Raw genomic sequence first — 21,268 nt, forward strand, 5'->3', positions numbered from 1 at the left:
GTGATGCCGTGGGGGAGCTGCATATGATGTAAAATGAGGCAGACTTTTACTTTATAAACATGTGTTTTTTTAGTTTGTTCTTTTCCCCTCAGGAATATAATATTTGCAAGCAATTTCCGACACACACAGTGCAGACTTCCTCCTTTTTTCCAGAGAACATAAGCCGAAGAGAAGAAATGGTGGAAAGGTTACTGTGGCTTCTGTGCAATATTCCCGATAACGTTTTCTCAAATTATTTCAAAGTACTGACGCGTCAAAAAGTTAATCCCAGTTCCTACTCATCTTGTTTAGTGGTGCACCAATACAATACCTCCATTCTCCTCTTAAAAATTCTGATACCGAGCAAACTTCTGTCAGGGCAAGTTTCCAATAAGCTAAAAAAAAAATTCCAACATCAGGTAACATTTGTCTACCGTATATCCACTTTGCCTACTTTGTGCAACACCTAATGCATAAGCCTTTGTTGCAAACGATTAAGAGCGGAAATGTCAAAAGCAAAGTTGTGCTAACCGTAGAGACAATGATGAGGTTGCGCTCCTGTCCCTGAAACTCCTCGGCCGAACCAAGCTTGCAGTGAGGCAGATCGAGGGAGTCCATGAGGCAGCGCAGCTTCTGTGCCTGCTTACGATATGGCGTGACCACACCCACCTGCTCAGGCAGCAGGCCCCAAGGGCCAAATGCACGTTGAAGGTAGCGTGTCACTTGCACCACTTCTGATGGGTTGAACCTGTTAAGGAAGGTCACAGTGGTCATGTCAGTCAATGCAGTGCAGATCAAAACAGGATTTGTGATACATTTTCCCAATTATTATAATCTCTTGAAGTTGTACAGAATTGTGCTACAGTCGGCTCCCATTAATTCAACCTCAGTTAATTCGAGATTTCACTCAATCAGAACATACTGGCAAGTCCCAGTGAGAAACCATACATTGGGCCATGGAAGGAAAACTCGTTCCATTTGACACTGCCACATACATACAGCGGTTACTAAAACCTTGAAATAATGATTATCTAGGAGACGAAAGTCATGGCAGCAACCTGTTTTGCAGTGATGATGATTTGCACTGCATCTTGGGCAACGTCTTTTTTTGAGGATTTTGTCAGTGCCGACAACAGCTTTGAGATCTGTGGGTCACCAAGTGACAACATGTACAGTTATTGTATTACTGCACTGAAGCAGTCTGTCGATGACGACAGACTGCTTCAAGCAAGGAGAAAGATTTGAATCCATTCATATTGGTGTCATCTGTTAATTCGACCTTTTGGATAACCTGAATGAGACTTGTCCCGCAAGCGTTGAATTAATGGGAGACAACTGTACTAGGCTCACTCACTTTGCATATTCTTACACCAGCATATGGCCCCTAAAAGCAGATTCCTGTTTATTTAACTCTTGCATGCCACCTATCATTCTTTCACACTCCTTCGCAGTGGTGTCGTAATCACACCTTTTGTGTAATACCCCTGAGTAGGGTGGGAGCAAAGTGAAAGTGGAGATCATGACCTGTGTATATTAACACGACAGCATTAAGGAGCCCGTGCCGCAGAAAATCCGGCATCCCATGTCAGACGTCGCACCAACAAAAAGATTTTTGAACCACGTATACCCAGGTCTTCCATATCATGCCACGAATTGACTGAACTAATTGAATTTGTCATGCTAAAATACGTAGAAAAATCATAAACTATGACTTGCATACAACCTACAGACATGATAACTCTTGGATTGTAATTTGACTATATGAGCAAACACAATTCTGTTACGCCAAAACTAAAAAAAAAAAAACCCTTCACACACGCAAACTGGCCGTGGCGTTCACAGACTGGCCACGGCGTCTGCCATTTTGTGCGCGCCGGCGCGATGGGTGTCTTGGGGGCCACGAAGCAGCGCACCTGGTTCCTTGCCTTAACTCCAGCTGGCGCTCGCCTCCGCCGTATCGCAGCTTACGCAAGAGGCTGTGGTTCCACCCCAAAGCTCGCCTTCGTGCATAGCGTTTGCAGCATGCGTTTCCAGGTAAACATTACGGTTACATACGCTCCAGTTGCCGGGAAGCACAAGAAGCAGTCGGGGATCTTTGAATGTTATTGTGTTCCACTCCTAAAGTGAAGCTTAAGCATCCTCCAAATTTTTTTTCTTGAAGAAGTACTGGATTCCATCTCATTCAAGCTATCGGTAAACATGAATGAAGTCTGTGTTTGGTCAAACCTCTTGGCCATCTCACAAACCTCTTTGTTACCAAGTCTACCTGAATCTAGGTGGACACTAGCTTCCACACAGGTTTCATTATACATACATTAGTGTGGCCATAGACTATCCTTCAAAAAAACTACTAGAGCAAACTGTGGCACTCGTGTCTATGAGAGCTGCAGCCGACATGGGAATGGTGAGCAGTAGTGTACATGGAATTGCCTAAACTTCATTTTTCTGGCTTAAAACGGCTCTGTGGCTCTGCATATTGATCATTTTAGAGGGACACTGAAGGCAAATACTAATTAAAGCTAAAGTGATAGATTAGTGCCCGAGAATCTCTAAGGCGTCAATGTTATCGCGAACAGAGCCTTAATAATCGAGAAATCGAGGTAACTGCAGGACATGATTAGAGACTCCCTCGGGACATTCAAGCACTCGCTCGATGACGAAAGCATTCCTCAGTTAAATTCTGTCACAAGTACTCAACTACTCGTTGCAAAAACAACATCCTCGTATTTTATTATAAGATGAAATAAAATGCTACTTGTCCAGTTCCATTTCATGTTTAGAAAAAGTAACTCATTGAAGTTACCGTTGACAACGACGCGGGCTGTCTAAAGGTTTCGTTTTCACTAGACTTTGCGCCACCCACGCTTTCGCGTTTCAGTACTTTTCTGATCGCATAGTGCTGCAGTGGTTTTGATGGCTCACAAACTCACACAAACTACAAGTAGCAGAGCAGAGAATTAAACTTCCATGTGATGTTGCGGGATGCCTGAACAGTCTATGCCACTTGACCAAAAAGCAGCTGTAGCGGTGAATCCACCTCTCTGTCTTGGTTTGGTGTCGCCGTCTGTCAGGCGCCGTTTTGCCCACCGATGGTAGCAAAAGGCGGTGATGGGGTATGCAACGTCAACATTCCTGGGGTTGGGTGGCGGGAGATTTGAATTTCGGAAAAGGTATTCAGGCCCTTCAAATACAATTTTCTCAAGAACTAAATCTTTTGTTGGCGCGAAACAAGCGTTGCGAGGTTTCTGGAAAGGTATTTAAACAGCCCACGTCGACTTAGTATTTGCCTTTAGTGACCCTTTAAGCAATATATTGCATCATAAATGCAACAACTTGCAGGGACCAATTAATTCTGCTTATTGCAAATTTTGTTTCGCCACATTCCTTGGATCTTCAGAATCACGAAAGGCATACAACTGCTGAACAGAATTTCTTTAGTCGCTTTTGTCAAATTTAGAGAATGTGGACTCCATGCGAGAAATACCTCTAGGAATGTCAGACATGAAAATTGAAACTTGGAGTGTACCTACGCAGCCACTTTAAAAATGTGCCTCATGTAAAACATTGTGAAAAACAATGAAACAATGAACCTGCAAGATGACAGCATAGCAACGCCGGAAACAAACATCCAGCTGTCCAACTTATAAAACATTTTACACATAGTATTATTCAAGCTTGCAGCAGGGGTCCAATTAGTTGCCGTTCAAGATGTATGCAACACCTTTTAAATATATATATTTTCATCAGTGCTCTTGCACTACCAGATGTAATAGATCTACAGCTAGATCTAGATCTACATCTAGCACTACTAGATGTAGTGCTAGATGCACTAGATGTGTACAGAAACTTATTGCCTTCATGATAGAAAAATACAGTAAAGTGTAATAAATACTGTCACAAGAATGTCTGAAGTGACAAGCACAAACACTGGACAAAAGCATCTACATCCTACTTATCATTCTCATGGTGACTGAATGATCGAAGTGTCAGAGTTATGTTTTGTAGGGAACTATGAATGTGTCTACCTTTTTCCATGTGTCTTGGAACTGGAGGGTCTCCTCTCCACAACATGAGAGAAGCACCATTCCTCCACTGGCACTGCATCTATCAGCTGGGTGCTGCTGAGCAACACATCTCACTTCAGCCAATGCTCCTCTTAGCGCATGTTCATAGAAATCAACTAACTATCCCTGATAGCACTGAGCCACATGGGAGCTAAGCTGAGTGCCTCAGTCTTTTGTGGTACACTCTACATTTGCAGTTTTTGCCCAGCTTTGTAGAACAATTCACCACTGCACCTAGCCCCCTCACCTCTCCCCCCCCTCAACACAGGCGCTGTGTTGTTTCTCTGGAATATTATTTTTTCCCTTATGTGCTGCTACTCAAGTCTCAAAAGTATCGGTAACTACATTCCCTTTCACAAGTACCCTGCAGCACTGCTGAAGGTATGAGGCATACACAGGCAATATCCTTCTCAGTGGAATATAGTTCTGGGCGTAATTGCCTGATTATCGGCAACGCTAGAGAGTTTTATTCTTGCTGGCTACATTATCGATACGGTACGGCTATAGGTGACATGTTAGGTCCTTTGCGTATGCATGTCATATACCGAGAATTACTATGGCAGTTACGGCCTGTAACCTTATTCGCCACCCTAACCGTGACCATCTAGCAACATGGCAGCGCACATACAGCCCCGACCACCCATTTCCATCCGAATTCACGCTTGTTATTGGCGCTCTGTCCTGTTAGCAAAAAACAAGCAGCAAAATATGTCATCGCTAAGTCTCGCCTCAAGCTGAGGTCAAAGCATTAGGTATGTCTTGTCATAGTTATTCAGATCAGCTGTTCGGTTTCACGCTGCTAGGACTACAGGCACGGCGCCCACCCGTAAAACTGGTTCAATTTTTAGTTTGCAGATGGCACTGCAGCATTAGCACTGGTGATGCGCTGACGACAAGAAGTGTTATAAAGGCTTAATTGTTCGCTGCATCATTAATTTACTACCCTGCTCTAGCATGGTAAGTGATGATGGTAGTGAGCAAACTCCAAGTAGATGCTGAACAGATGCAGTGGCGCAGGTGAATATTTATAAGGGCATTCACCCTCGCTACTTGCTATGGAGGAAGCAAGGTAACTACAAGGAAGGTGTACACCTGAAGCAAAGCCCCACTGTTGCCTGCATGCAAATGCAGCTTATGGTTATTGCGTCAAAAAAAATTTTTCCGCAATCCACCAATCATGGAGCATGTACCAACAGGACGGCAAGAAGAAGCAGAGCAGATGACGTAAGGCAGATATGCACATCTTGGGGGGCATTCGGCCTTCGTATTGGCTAAGGATTCATGTAGCTTCCACAGTGCTGCAAGGAACTGCTGAGATCGCATTGTGAAAACTGAGTCAAAAATAAACACTTTCACTTGGAAGGCCTGTTTCCTTCGACCTGTACTCATTGTGGCAATGGCTCAACAAGAGCCATGGGTTGGTGATCATAGCTTCAACAGCTCAGAGTCAATGCAAAGGTTCCAGCTAGCAACTCTGCTGGCCAGCATCAAAAGTGAACAAGCCACAAAGGTCAATGTTGGGGCATTCATGCTTCACTCACCAAGAAGGGCAACTGCCTTCCTTCTGTGCACAGCCCCGCACACCATGAAAGAACACCGGAAAGTCGGGCAGCGCACCTCGATCTTGTTTGCCCACACAGCTCAGAAGCTGGCTATCGTAGAAGAGCTTGGAGTACGGCTCCAGCAGGGACTGTGTGCAACGATAGCTGCATACGAAACATTTGACCTTCCAATTCACTCAAACTCTTTGGCATAAGAACAGAAAGGTACAATAGCACAATTCTAATGCTTTTTGCACGCTACTATTATACATGTTTATAGAATTGAACAATAGCACTGAGTCACAACCTGGAAAATATAGATATTTTGCTAGGACTTGGTCAATCAAGAGCTAATTCAAAGTTTACTCATAAAACACAATGACAGTTGACAAAAGCAAACTCTGTTAAAGTGAATCATGCTTCATCACCAATATCAAAATTGGAACTCTCTGAATGTTTTTAACACGGAGATATTGTTCATATATTGAACCTGACATTGAAAATTTTAAACTTGGCCTACTTTCATTCCTTCTCACAGTGCTGATACCTTACTCTTTAAAATGTTCCCCCTGCTCTATGTGCCTCCTAAACTTTTTCATATTGGAGACCAGTACCACCTCCTCAAAGCAATAGTCAAGTACATGCAAAACATGTGAATACATTCCACACATGAGCATCTCCAGTTCCAAGCATTTGTAGTATGTAATGAAGAATAGCAATTTTAGTGTTTGCTATAAGCATCACGCTACTGATGGGACAGAAGGCTGGGCTAGCTGCTATGATGACATGAAGGCTGCAGAAGAAGAATGAAAATAAATGACAGAAAGGAAGATGTACAGAGTTAAAGAATGCTTTTCTTCTAGAGTGTATGAATGAGTTACAGTACAACCTCATTCATGAACAACTTACAGTAGAACCTCGCTCATGAACGAGTTACAGCTGAACCTCATTCATGAACGAGCTACAGTAGAACCTTGTTCATACGTTGTGGAAGAAAAGCATGAGAGAAAATGTACTAACCAGAAAAACATATGTTCCAAAGTCAAGAAAAAGTTTAACAGACTCAAATGTAGTTGACATTTACATAATGTGAAACGTTGCGTGAATAATTGCAGCACACGCCCATGCACACCGAGCTGGTGGCGCCCGAGCGACTCGAGCTGCACACTGTCGTTTTTACGGCTTCGGCAAGCTTACATTTTCACATCTCATATTCGAACCAAGTCGGCAGCTTCTCCGAGTGCTCACTCGATGCAAATCGTTCTCCCACAAGACGTCGACATGCACCAACCCGAGCGGCCCAAGCTACACAATGTCGTTTTTGTGCCTTTGGCAAGCTTACGTTTGCACATCTCAAATTTGGCCTGAGTCAGCAGCTTCTCCTAGTGCTCACTTGCTGAAAATCGTTCCGCTACAAGACGCCGACAGGCGTCAATCTGGTGGGGCCCAAGTGTCCTGAGACTCAGATTGTCATTTTCCTATTGCATAGTTTTTAAGACAGTGATGGGAAACCAAAACGAAATCGAGTTGGTGGTTGCCGAGTATACAATGCTGCAGAGCAAAACACTAGGCTCACTCTGCTCCGCCTGTAGCAGAAAACGGTGCCCTATATGTGGCTTTTTCCTAAAATGAAGAAGAAAATGAAGAAGAAGACTTTTTTCTGTCCAAGGAACAGTAGACACACTCACACACATGCCCAGCCCCAACCCAAGCATCTTCAGTTCCTCAAGACCCTCCTCTTGCCTTTTCTGATGTTTTTTCCTTAATGCACTGGAGAATGCTTATCTCTGCTGCCATGAAATGCCACCATGTCGGCATTAGCCATGAAAGAATGCCAATTTCATTGAATTCACAATTGCAGCAACAAGAATTGCCATAAGCTGGCAAACAAGCCCCACCAGGAGATGATTAAGTCCTGTCTGACCAATTCCCATTGCTGCCGTGCACCTACTGGTTCAAATGGGCACAAGCGTACCCTGGCACAGTATTCAGCTTTTTTTTCATGGGTGATACGCCTGGGAAACGAGCCTGCACTGTGAATTCTCGTCAAAACCCCTGTAACCACCAAATAATAATAATAATAATAATAATAATAATAATAATAATAATAATAATAATAATAATAACTTTTAATAATAAAAAGCGCCCCAGGCTACAGTACGCACAAATGCACTGACCTCATGCTCTGTAGTGGCGCTTAACTTCGATTCTAACAGCTCTAATGCTCTGAAGAGAGAAAGGGTCATTGTTTCTCACCATCCACAGCTTCCAAGTGCCAAATTACTTCTGAAGCTTTGCCATACCTCCGAGAGTCAATGTGCTTGCGTACTTTGTTGATAGGGGACACTTGGGCCATGCTCATGAATCATATATGGACAAGTCTGCCTACCTGTTTCTAAGCCGTGTGAGGGGCAGGCAATTCAGCTGCTTTGGATGGTTCGTGCCACTGCCACCGAGGAGGAGGCGGTGAAGCAGGGACTCCCCGAGGCCTCCCTTGACTGCCAGCCGTGACCGTACCACCGGCCCCAGCTGCATTGGGTCTCCGCCCAGAATGAGGCTTCCTCCAGCCAGGCACACCAAGCCTGTCACTACTAAGGTCTCAGGCTCGGTTGCTTGTCCTGCCTGTGATCGAACCACCAAAATCCTTGTACAGTTGAGCCTCAATATAACGAACACAGATATAAGGAAGGTAAGTACAGTAATCCCTCATTATAACGAAATCACTTTACTCGAAATATCGCTTTATTCAAAATTTCTTCCGGTCCTGACCCAAATGCATGCATGTTAAGTCAAATTACTCGAAGCACATGAAGCGCTTCACCCGCTCAGAGCGAAGTGGAGAGCGGCGGTGACCCTTATGTACATGCAGTGTCAAATTAATGCCGCCGACGAATTAGTTTGATGCAGGCAAAGAACAGGCCACAAAAGTACCAAACTCACAACCGATAACCGCCTAGTAACAGGTACCAAGCGAGTGCCGAGTGCTCCCAGCTGTTTACTGCGGAGCGAACGGAAGCTGTCAAATTCAATGGAGCAGCACACCCGAACCATTAATCTTGGTCGTAATCGCATCGCTGGTGTCCCCTGTGATGAAGTTCACACGAAAATAAAGTTTTCCTGATGCTTTGCGATTATAGGAAACCATGGTCTCTTGTATGCCGAAAAGTGGCCAAAAGACCGCAGACAGACTTGTGCCATAGCATTCCATGGGGTGCGCTCAATGAGCGAAGTTTTACCACTCTAGAGAGCACTTCTGGCACTGAAACATGCCGAAAAGCACAAAAGAAGTGTCCCTCCAATTATAAGTGCCATTTTCGATGCGAGGAGGTAATGTGTTGCTGACATGGAGTAGAACGATGGAGAGTCTAGTTTTGCTAGTTTCAGAACACAGCATTCGCTCGCTAGCTGAATGAGGCTAAGGCCACTGGGGCACCCGACAACCCTGTCAGCGTAAAGAGCGCTGCTGCAGTCCTATAAAGGTCAACAAAATAACGCTTGTAGGGTTTCCCTACTACTTTCTTAACAATGCTATGCCCGATGGACTTCCAACTGGATAGCACTGGGTTGAATATTTTTGCCAACGTAGTCAGACAAAGCGCAGGACGTGGATATAGATATGGCACAACTGCAATTTCTGGGAGATCTTCCTGTTAACTGTACAATTGTGAGAAATGGTCAAAATCTGGGAGACTTGGCAGGTATGTAACAAAGTTCAAAAGTATTGTGTTACTTAAATGTAGGCCTGCCTGAACTGCCTGGCTGCTGATACCCAAAAAATCAAAGGGTTGTGAAAAAAAATAAGTTTCCTCTAATGAAAACTGCCCGACATCCACACCATCCCCCCTACTTTGCCAAATTAAAGAACGAAAACATTGACAGCAGCAAACGAATGTGATATCGCTCTCTCCTGCGGTGCTAGCCACATGTCACTTCTGTCACCATATGATATGAAAAGCTCTCTCGCGACAGATTTTCTCTCATCGCCCTCACTGTAGCTCATCATTGTAGCCTACCAGTATACTGTAGCGTGACTGAGCAAGTTGAGGTGTCCTTTATGTCTATGTTATGTTGATGCGTTTTCCATCAGCTTTTAAAATCAGGAAGCTTCTTCTTGCTATTGCATTTTGGTTGACAATAGTACACAAATACAGGCACAATTGTCATGGTGCTAAGACCACACACACACGCAACCATGAACATATGCATGCGTGTACATACACACAGACACAGGCACAAGACTGAAAAAAAACACAATACAGTTTTGACATGCAGCAAGAATATAAGAACAAGCTCAGGTGATTCAAATTTGCTGGACAAGCATCAGTCAGATCTATTTGCCATGCTAAATTAACGTTTCATGTATCTTCAAACTCATTAAAAGCTTGCTGCAGCAAAGCATATGAAGAATTTTAAGATGTTCAGTGAGTTTTGTAAAGTTTACAAAATGAGAACTCTTTCTACAGGAACATGAAAAAATCAAATATTTCATGCCCAGCATACTTAGAAAGCACACATCCAGCCACTTGAAAAATATGCCTGACGTAAAAAATTGTCAGAAACAATGAAAGAAATGAACCCACTGCACAACAACATACTTGCACCGAGAGCAAGCCACCAGATGTCTACCTTTCAACTCCTTTCACTGAAACACTTTGCCCCAAGTATTCATTTTTGCCACAGAAATCTGATCAGAAGCATTTCAATATGTATGCGATACATTAAGTCATTATAATTCTCATCAGTGCTTTTACTTTTGATGCGCTATTTTGGCACGCACAATTTGCATATACAGCTCGTGAAGGGAACATAGCCGAAAGGATGCAAATCAAAATAAAACAAGAGAAATGTGCAGTAAACAATAAGAGTGAAGAAGCCAAGGATGCCAGTCAGAAAGAAGGAAGAACAAAGATAGACTCCAGCTGTCTGCTCACCTCATCCAAGAAGCCATGGGTGAAGTGATCAGGTGGAAGCCCCAGACCGTACAGAGCACCTGCAGTAACCACTGTAGCCACAACGATTCGGTGATGGGCTGCATTCTTCAAGTTAGCCGTGTTCACACATATGTGCTTGATACGAGGTGGGACGGTCTGCCAAAGATTAAAAATAAATGTTTGTTTAGAAAACATACACTGAAAGATGCCCACATTTAAAACATGACAGTGAAGGCATGAGCTTTACCAAGAGACCGACATTCGGACATGGGTGTGAATTAGAGAATGGCCCAGTGTGCTGTCTGCATACAAAGTAGTGTAAGGAAGCAGCCCACCTACATGCTTAAAGGGAATTGGACTGCCTCTGATAAAGTGAGGCCTCTAGGAGGGGATCATTTTCGCCCCGCAAAAGGTAAAGTGCAGCCCACTGTTAAAGAGAACACTTCAATGTGTGGCTCTCACTTTGCAGGTGCTCATGTCAATGCACTGCACAGGCGCATAAAAAGGCATCAGCGTAAATCAATGCAAGTGACTTGCTGTTAAGCTAGGTGATTGTGCACCTGCCGAAGATAAAATTCACACATCCTCCACATTGACGTTTTCTTTAATAGTGCACTTCACTGTACAATCTCCTCACCCCAGCCAGAGGGAAGATTAGATCGCTGACAAAGCGTTCAGTGGCTCATATTGTTGGTGGTGGCCTTGCTGTTTACGAAAGAAGTGAGAAGGGGTCTGCAAGAAATGACATCAGCGCAATCTTTTCCTGTATTCTCTAGTAAGTTTCTGGCATAAATAACCCCTTACAGATAATGTTAGCTTGTGGCCCGTATTACTGTACACTATTAGTAGAATATTGCACAGTGCGGCGAAACCAGATGCGTTATCAGCATCAAACGAAATGCAAACAGCTGTGAGTGTGGTACAGTTCACACCATCTAACAGTCATCATTAGAGATAGAATCGCTCATCCAGTTGTCAGCAGAGGCGAGGATGCTTGTCCAGCTGCGATATTTCAGCTTCCATTTCTTTTCTTTTCTCGCTTTTAAATAAAAGAGAACCAAAACAGAAACAAAAATACTGCAGTATAGGGGGAGCATCATCGTGCAGCATGGCCAAACCGGACGTGCACGCCTGTCAATGGTGATGACTGGACGACATATACTATACCTTCAGCTGTGCTTCAGGCATGCGCTCCGCTGTCTGCATTGCAACATGGACCCCGAGTTCCATCAGGGCCATCGGCAGGCCCGTAGTGAAACCATTTGGCGATGCTACGGCTTGCAAAATGGAGTGGTTTACACATATGCAGTGAGACACCCTCGCGGCGGCCTCATGGCCGCGGTGGTAGCGGATCACAACGGAGGATTGATAGAACAGACAACAATCACGGTTGGCCGAGTGGTGGAAGCGGAGAAAACTGCGATTGCCATGGCCATGCATGCGGAAGCGAATACCGTCATCAGTGATAGCAAGCAGGCTATCGGCAATTTCGTCCGCGGTAGAATTTCCAAACAGGTGTATCATGTCCTCACGCGGTGTCCCCCTAAGCGGCTTCAAAACCTTTGTGTGGACCCCCGCTCATGCGGCTGTGCCCGGCAATGCGTCGGCTCAGTTTGGCTCGAGATCTCGTGCGCCAAGCCTCATCTGCGGATGCGGACGGCGTGAATGAACGAGGAGGAGAGACACAAGGAACCCTGCGAGACTTATCACGAAAGAGCCCATAGGCATCGCTTGAGGCGTCGCGCGCTCCCACCACCGGCCAAGCAATTCAATAAAACGCAAGCGGTCGCATTTAGGCAATTTCAGACAAACACATACCCACTCAAAGTACATTAACAAAGTCACAGGGGCAAGGAAAGCGACTTATGTAGGCTCTGTTCACAAACGGGGACACTCACACACATAATGTGGGAATGCACCTCGCTCCCGTTTTCTCATCCCCCCATCAGCAGCGAAATTGACTGGACAGCCTGGCTCAGTTCCGCGGACGTCAACCGACAGTTTGATCTGGTGGACTGGGCGGAGAAGGCCAAGCAGGCCCAGGGCCTTACTTGAGCCAGATCCCTCAGCCACCTCTCCTTTCCCCTTCCCCTTTTCAACAAAGTTTACGACCACCGCCACCGCCACTTGACACTGATAATAGGGCCACAGTATAATAATTTTATTAGAGAAAACATGTGACTATATCAAACAGGCATCAAGCATGACAAACAAGCAAAAATTCTCAAGCACTTACATCTACGTCCCTCTGGAAACCCAAGAGGCGCACTATGTCCGAGGACACCAGTTTGCCAGACATCCAAAGCTTCTCCGCCTATAAATTAAAGATTAAAATATGGACAATGTTGAGAAACATTTCAGATTGGTACACACAATGCCATTAAATTTAGATGTCACCTTCTTGCTTTGTGTACATTGCTTTAACTGCTAGATTTCATCGGTTACCATATCTGCCCGTAAACAATACAGTCAGAAATATAACGTGAGGGAGTACACTTTTGATCTCCCCGAAAAAGAAAAAATATGCATATTACGATTGTAATGTGAAGTAATGCCACAAAAGAAACAAGAAACAATCCATAAATGCGGATGCCCGCAGGGCTTTGTTCATTGTTACTGCTAACTGCCGCTGCAAATTAAAGTGAAAGGACGAGTTCTGATGCCTTTGTCACTGAAGACGAGAACAACTTTGTCCTCCGTGACACCCACCAATGTTGTTGAACAGCACTTCAGAAATGCCTGCGACACAATCAAAAACGGCAGAGCTTTTCATGGATTGCGCAGTCATGCACCACGCAGCTTCAGAGACCATAGCTTGACCTACCTGCACAACAGCGCTTGATACCTTGCTCATAGTAATGATTACCCCTTCTTTTGATGAGTGTTGCCTATGAGCACCATACCAGAAAAAAAAATTTTATTGCCGAGTTTCAGTATTGAGTACTAAGTTTCTAGCTGAATGTCGTTGGCCAACACTGAATTATAGGCAGCAGGCACCATTCGTTGGTTTTGAGCAGGAACACAAGAAAGAAGAACGTTGGCACATGATTCGCTTTCTTTTGAAAGCATGATCAGAGGAGATAGATCGATGGAAGATCTCCGGGTGCAGTGATGTTACATATGCGATATGAAGCAAATAAAATATACATGTATAGTTCAAATATAATGAGAGCTGTCAGTACAAATTCAAAAGAAAATCTTAGGTGGCTTGGCGTGAAACACACTATTAATATTTTGCTAGGAGCTTCCCCTCTATTGTTGAAAAAGCTTCTGCAAAATATTTTTTCATTTTGTTAATTATGCTTATTTTCAATGTATTTTGCACATTTATATAGAAAATAAAAACTTCTTCTGGGTATATATATGTGCCATCATTAAAGGGCTAATACGTAGTGGCCATGCTGATGCGGCACTAACAGCATTTTAACTCAGAAGAAGGACGCCGCAAAATGCACAGTGGCAACTCCCAGCGGGGAAAAATAAAATAAAAACAAAAGAAGAGAGAAACACACTACATTCATGCTATGAGCCTGAATAAAATGCAAGCCATGCTCTGGGGCAAGAAATATTGAAAAAATCTTGCCTTATATTCGTGCAAATACGGTAATAAGGATATGGAAATGAAAGTGGGTTTTCTAAACGGCACGGCTAAGTCTTCTGCTTTCCAAGGGCACTCGAAAAGAAGGTGGAAGCAACGCACTAAAAGCTGCAAATAAAAATCTGAGAACAGCTAAGGGTTGGGGAGAAAATAACTGAAGGGGGAAAAAATTATAGGGGAGGATAGAATTTTATTTCTTTCTTGGATAGCATCTCTCATTTGGATGCCGATGCACACTGCTGGGCGTGCCCAAGATAATTCTTGAACATGAGACATCTGTAGACTGGTTGCGCCACCTGCTTGGAAGTAGGTTAAACTAAGTTTTAGAGCACAGCTCTGTGGTGCCTGTGCCCACATTTCACGTAGCCGTTGTACCTCGCCGTAACCAGCTCCGTAGTCGGGGCCAGCACGCTGTTCTAGCTGCATGCGCTCCTGGCGCCATCTATGCACGGTGCAAGCATTGCTCTCCCCTTGTCCTCCAAAGCCGGATCACGTGTTCTTGCCTATCCTCTCGCCCTCAGCGCCGTCGCGGTCACTCTCGCCGCTACCATCCCCTCCGTCCCCACCGTCCCTTGACCCGCTGTCGCGGATACATATTTAGGTGTTTGTCCTGAGCACATACCTTTTGTGGGATAGATAAGAAACTTAGTAATAATTATTTAGCCTTAGACGCAGCACACTAGCAAACTAGGAAAAGCAGGAATTGATGAGCAACTCACTGTTTTTATATCACAGTAACTTCGTCAGTGATTTGGCTGTTGCTCATTTCGCAAGCTTCAAAAAGTTATCTGCATAAACTTACTCGAAGAAACCCCTCAGGTATGCACATCTTGTACTTCCACAAAATGGTGGCACAGGTGCCATCGCAACTTTTTTCTTGGATGCAATTTTGGTGATTTTGCTTCATCCCATCTTAAGACACTTCGAAAATTCTTTCCTGAACATAATACTTCTTGTAAAACTTGATGCAACATTCTAAAAACCATAGAAGAAGTCCAAATTCGCAAGCTTAACGAAACATTCGGGAGAGTTGGCAGGTATGGTATTGTCATATGAAAGTGACAGGTGCAGAAAGACAGGCAGGTAATAAAAAACTTCACTATAATAGGAACTTGATTTGGTGAACTTGAGCCCGCAAAGAAGACTGCAAATTAGCAAATTTAGCAGCAATACTAACAGTATGTCAGACAGTCGTCACCTGAAATGAATCGGTCAACAGCCCTGCTGTAAATTTTACTGTTGATTATTGTTCTGTTCGGCAACTCCAGGAGGTGCTCCACTATTTATGTATACACCCACGCCACAGCTGATGGGTCAGTTGGGCATGGTGTGGAACTAGTGTGTGTGTGCCTGCTCTCCAAGGTCGCTAACTTTGCTCAGCGTTTCCCTTTACGAACACCACAAGCTTGCCCTTATTTACATGATGCCATAACATGTCTTGCAACAACTGCTGGCTGTCCTGACAATTTGAGAGAGTAATAAATGCATTATGCACATGTGGTAACGATGGACCCATTGTGTTAGCCACTACACTCATGCAGCCCGATGTGATGAGTGTGTTTTTGTACAGAAGAGAATATGTGGTAACACAGATAATGTGCCGAAGGAGAACAGAAAACAGAAAAACACATCACGAACAACGAACACGAAGCACTAGTAACACAAGGCCAAAAAGCTAAAAAATTAAAAGTTATCCTTGTAGTATTAATTAAGTTACTCTCGATGAAACCTATTGAACGTGAGCACGCATACGAACCAGAAGGTCTGCTGCACTGTTTGATGGTGCGCATGCTATCACTCGGCTGTGCTTTATGTTCAGGAACACCTGCAAAAACACAAGGTCCAAGATAAGTTTAGAGAAATGAAAACACTGAAGCCAAGACATGAGGAATAATAAATAATGTATGCCAATTTAATATTCAGTGCTCCTACAAACATTCCTTTAACCCTTTCAGGGTCGATGTTGTTCGCTGTACGCGACTGCCCAGGGCTGATTTTTTTTCTATTGAAGATTTAAATTCTTCAGAGGGACCTGTTCCAAAAAAAAATATTTTGTGTTGGTATATGTGTATTGTTTATTCATGAATAAAAACAATAAGAAAGGAAAATAAACTTATAAGAATAAAAATTTGATGCACTGTTATACGCATAGTTCAAGGCTTAGAAAATGCGCACACGAGAATATTTCACAAGTATCAAATGTTCCTGCTCTTACACTAATATTTACGCCCATAGCGTAATCGAAATGAGTAGGTGAGCGCACTCAAGAAAACTATGTGGTTGTGTGACCTTCAAAAAAGCAAAACGTGTGACAAACTTCCGCTAATCTTCATCTTATTGCCAATCAGAGGCGATTAGTTATCGCGTCTCAAAAAAAAAAGAAAGGAAACGCATGCACAGTGGCATCCTTCGTATACGCACCCCTGTGAGCAATAAACGAGCGAGTAACAGCCGGTCGTCCTTTAAGCGGTTAATAACGAGATAGCCATCAGTTTTGCGAGCGAAAGAAGCCGAAACCACCCGCGTGCGCCAATATGTAAGCGGTGGTATATAGACGCGCCAGAGCAAACATACTAGCGCTAAAACAAATCATGCAACGAAAACTGAGAGAGGGAAGTGCGAGAAAAAAATTCCCTGTGTTTCCCGCATAGTGGCAGCACATGCCAGGAAAGAAAAAGTGAGGAAATTGCAGCTCTTTTTAAATGTACAGATGGCGCCGTAAATATACGACACTGACCATTTTGGACTTTTTACGGCGAAGTATACTTATGTAATTGACCCTGAAAGGGTTAAAGGGACTGACAACCAATTTTTACAGTACCCATTTTTTTTTTGCAATGGATAGCTTACTGGTCAGTGTTTAATCATGAATTAGTAAGAGCATCGCATGCATAATGCAATGACCTGGGATCTCCCACCTGTGAAAAGTTGCTTTTTCATCCGCTTTCATTTTCATAATTTTTATAATTTCTTTAATTCAATTAGCACAAGTAATTTTCCCTATGTTGTTCTTGGTGTCCTTGTTTGTTGGCTTCTTATGATATGATTAATAAAAATCGGGCCCGTCAGTTAACCCCCTTTACTCTCGTTCATAATCATGAATTGATAACACTGAAGATGCCGTGGAATATTTCTTACAGAATTTTTTTATCTGCAGTGAGTATGCACTTATCCACTGGAAGCATGCTGAAAACAGTGATAGGCAAGCGCAATATTGATTATACGTCGGCATTGGTGGGAGGCAGACGACAAGTGTAGGCATAGCTGTGAGAAGGTATTATTTTGTTTATCAAGCCAATGTACCTGCAATTCACATTTTACGAAGTGTTAAATTATTTCTACAATAACAGCTATGTGCTTTTGTGCTTTCCTATCCAACTGCTTTGGTCCTTAACAAGTGAAGGTGTTCTTTAGCTAAGCCAAGCTAAGTTCTTGCTTGTGAAACAATGCTTTTACGCATGATACGCAGTTCAGTGTGTTGCTGTAGCCACACATGTACTAATATTATAGTGCTGGCACCCATTTATGGCACAATCATGCGAGTACAACAGCATTTGCGCCGCAATGCATTGTGGGACGCATGTGCCTCTCCTTGGCGCAGACTTTTTTTACTTCATAATATGCACAGAATAAAGTGCAAAAGTCTAATAATATATGAACCACAACTTTAAGCAATAAGTATGCTGTACTTCATAAAAGCAGACTTATGTACAGTAATCTCATATACTACATTCGAAATAACAAGATTTCACCGCCAGGCCGCGCCACTTACTTGTTTTTGAGACTTTCTTTGCCAATTTAAATTTATAATTCCTGCTTGATCACGAACAGCTTGCTGGATTCTAACTATAAATCGTGGTCATTTCATTTCTGTCAATATTTTACAACACAGTCTGGCCAATTGTCAGTCCCTTTAAAATTGACATTTTCATTGCGACTTCTGAGACTGCATCGATTGAAAGTAACACATAATCCTAGCAAACCATCAGAACTGAATTCATAATAATAAAACTCCCAGATACATTTCAAAAGGTAAAATACCTTTGCAATTTTTCCTACACTTGGTTTCATTTTTATCTTTTTTCGGTAATGCATAAATATGGATAACTTCATGAACCTGTTCCCACAACTGAACTTTCAAGTTGCAAAAACATTTACAGAGCTACCACAATAACCCAAATACTAAAAAATATGAAATTCGTGATCGCGCACCGTGTGGTGCTGGGATCTCAGCATGACAAGAAACAATTTTTTTTTCTCTTCTAATAACCAAACCTAAACTATAACATCAAAAAAAAAAAAGAAGAAGGAAAAGGTTTTTAGGAATACTTTATCGGTCTAAACTGATTTATGGTACTAGATTCAGATGGTTCCTACCATGCTGCGACTCTTACTGCAATGATGCGGAGCCTGCTCTAGATTGGTGCCAGAGAGAGCATGCCCAAGCCAAATGTACAGTTGCTTGAAAGGGCACCAAGGCAATCAGAGGCCAGAAGAGGAAGCACGTCAGCGCTTCTGTTGTAAACAACCAAGCCGCGAAGACGCTGAGGTACTCGACTACAACCGACGCAACACGTGCCAGGCAACATTGGAATCTGCGGGAGCCACGTGACCCGAACTCTACACTCCGGCTCCTAGATTGAATGTGAAAGCGCCTCTGAGCACTCTCACAGAACCAGCCTACTGTAATGCATGCCACCAGAACACTCCAAGGCACTTGAAAACAACCAGCCAAATGTAACATTTGTGTTCCTCTGTAGCATCTCTGGCCTATGCACGGATGCTGTGGAAGGAACAGTTTTCAAAGAAAAATAAAAAATAAGTATTCTTTCAACTCACCTGCAGGATGGCCTCGACGAGAGTGACAGTCTTTCCAGTGCCGGGAGGTCCCCAGACAACGTACGGCAAGGAACACTTGGCTGCAACCATGATTCGATACACAGCCTCCTGCTGCAACTCGTTCAGCTGCTTGTTGACCAGCATCAGAGGCCCCTTCTTTGTTGCTGTCTGTGGCTCTTTTCTAGGAAACAGCACTGTGCACAAACAGACACACTAGGCTTATGTTTTGCATTTGTCCTGCATACGCACGACAACTGCTCTGGTCTCTTTGATCCCACACATCGATACCAGGCCATTACCTGGTGACATTAAAAGACAGGAAGACAGCAGTGTGGATTAAAGAGCAAATGGGGGTAGCCAATATTCAGTTTACATGGGGGAAAAAAAATCAATAACAAATGGAGTTGGGCCGCCCCTATCATCATCAGCAGATCAGCAGCTGTTGCTGCTGCTGATCTTGTGACTGTTTTGGGATCCTTGGCCTGATGCAAACAGCGCAGCCGTGATTATAAAGACAGCTGTAGCTTTTTTTACAAGCCACTAGACTAATCACACAACTTTAGAGATGCCACAAGTAGACTTGTATACACACATTTTATTTTCCCCAAACATCCTCCCTTTTCTTTCCCATACCCTTGCCCAGTGCGGAGTAGCAGGCCATGGCAAGCTATAAACCAGGCCGACTCTTCTACAAATAAATTCCTCCCTCTCGAGTTAAATTTCGCTCGTCGCTTTGGAGGAGGAACAGGAATCTCCAAGTGAGCGCTTGGATTCCACAAACACACATATCTGCAAGAGCAGCAGCAAAACACGATTGTTCTATGTGCTGGATCCCAGCAGAAGTTTGGAACCACTGCTCTATGTGTTTGGCAGCAGGGCTACAAGAGAGTCCGAATAGTTGAGAACATAAAAAAAAAACTCCTTGAGGGCTGGAAACCTAACTTTCCCACCAAACAAGTACTTGGAGATTTCTAAAGGGGCAATTCACTAGTAGCGCAGCGCTCTTCAATGTATACTCTCCTGACCCGGTACCTTAAATGAGCAAGATGATTTGAGGATATTTATTTACTATTTGTGCAGCAGCATGTCCTTCAGTTGTGCTTCAAACACCATGGCTCCAAACGCCAACACCACAGCGACAATCAAAGCAGAAGAAGTGGCACAAAGGAATAACATGGGACTCATGGAGAAGTTGGGCATGAGCCAGCAAAGCTCACATAGGTCCGACGTTATAAGCACCAGTGCAAATGCTGTACTCACAGGAACGAATCAGAGGCCGCGAGATCCGTACAGCCAGGTGGCAGCGTCGCAAAGGAGTGCGGTTGAGTTGGAAGCGCAACTCCCACGACTGTCCCGGATTTTTCACCATCTCTTCGTGGAAGGCAGGACTCACTCTCAGAATGGCCTCATCAGACATGACCTGCAAAAATAAAATGTTGCACACAATTAAAATGTAAGGACAACAAAAAAACAAAAACAAGATGAAGTGATCAGCATGCAAGAAAACCCTATCCCTTTCAGTCATGAATTCTGATGGACTGCTGATAAATGGGTCAAAGCATCACTATCTTATTCTGGGGTGCTGTAGACTGAGTTGAAGGAAAGCCAGGCTCATAGAATGATGTTTTGTGCAAATTCAACAGTTTTCACAATTACACAGTAATTAAGTATTGCCCAGTTGTACAATCAGACATGCTGCTTTTTTTTGTTCTTCTTTTAATAAAAGGAATTCGGTCACCGGCTCACAGGACAAGCGCAAGTGTCTGCAGGTATTAAAAGAAAGAAAAAACTACTACTTTGACATTGCTGACAAAACTGGCATGTTAAACATCCTGTCAAACACATGTACTGCCATCAGCCGAGTAGTTGCGTGCAGAAATATTCAGCACGCTGAAGTGGAATACCACCATACCGAGTTCTCAAAGACATTGGTATTTACACTAAGTGCAAAGTTTGTGGATTTTTCCTTGGCACCACTGTACAGAAATGGCACAAACAAGTTGCATGCACAAATGTGTATGCAACTTTGAAGATAAAGTAGACTCAAATTTCACCACTTATAAATGCAGTCGAATCTCGATAATTTGAATTGAAAGGGGCCCGAAAATTTGTTCGAATTAAAAGGAGTTCGAATCAAATGAAGCTAATTGAATGGAGGACTTACCTGCAGTGGCTCATGTGCAGTGAGCTAACACAGGAGTGGGAAGTTCCAGAAGATTTATTCACACGTATTTACAAATTACAGTCAGCGTCCGATTTTTCTGACTCCCTAGGGGCCACGAAAACGTCCGAAAAATAGGGCGACCCGAAAAAACG

General features: G+C 43.5%; 1 protein-coding gene across 2 annotated transcripts in view; it reads right to left on the minus strand.

Annotated features, from left to right (window-relative positions):
- Positions 1-21,268, minus strand: part of LOC126536347 (putative helicase MOV-10) — a 61,200-nt gene that overhangs the window by 8,608 nt on the left and 31,324 nt on the right. For both annotated transcript variants that reach the window (XM_050183279.3, XM_050183278.3), the window contains exons 10-17: positions 20,213-20,372; positions 18,953-19,146; positions 15,870-15,938; positions 12,752-12,829; positions 10,516-10,671; positions 7,974-8,206; positions 5,585-5,749; positions 511-727 (exon numbers count right to left, since the gene is read on the minus strand). In XM_050183279.3, coding sequence (XP_050039236.1) covers positions 511-727; positions 5,585-5,749; positions 7,974-8,206; positions 10,516-10,671; positions 12,752-12,829; positions 15,870-15,938; positions 18,953-19,146; positions 20,213-20,372 — 1,272 coding nt within the window. The remainder of the gene's footprint in view (positions 1-510; positions 728-5,584; positions 5,750-7,973; positions 8,207-10,515; positions 10,672-12,751; positions 12,830-15,869; positions 15,939-18,952; positions 19,147-20,212; positions 20,373-21,268) is intronic.

Source organism: Dermacentor andersoni, chromosome 4 (assembly GCF_023375885.2).
Source record: "Dermacentor andersoni chromosome 4, qqDerAnde1_hic_scaffold, whole genome shotgun sequence".
Classification (NCBI taxonomy): domain Eukaryota; kingdom Metazoa; phylum Arthropoda; class Arachnida; order Ixodida; family Ixodidae; genus Dermacentor; species Dermacentor andersoni.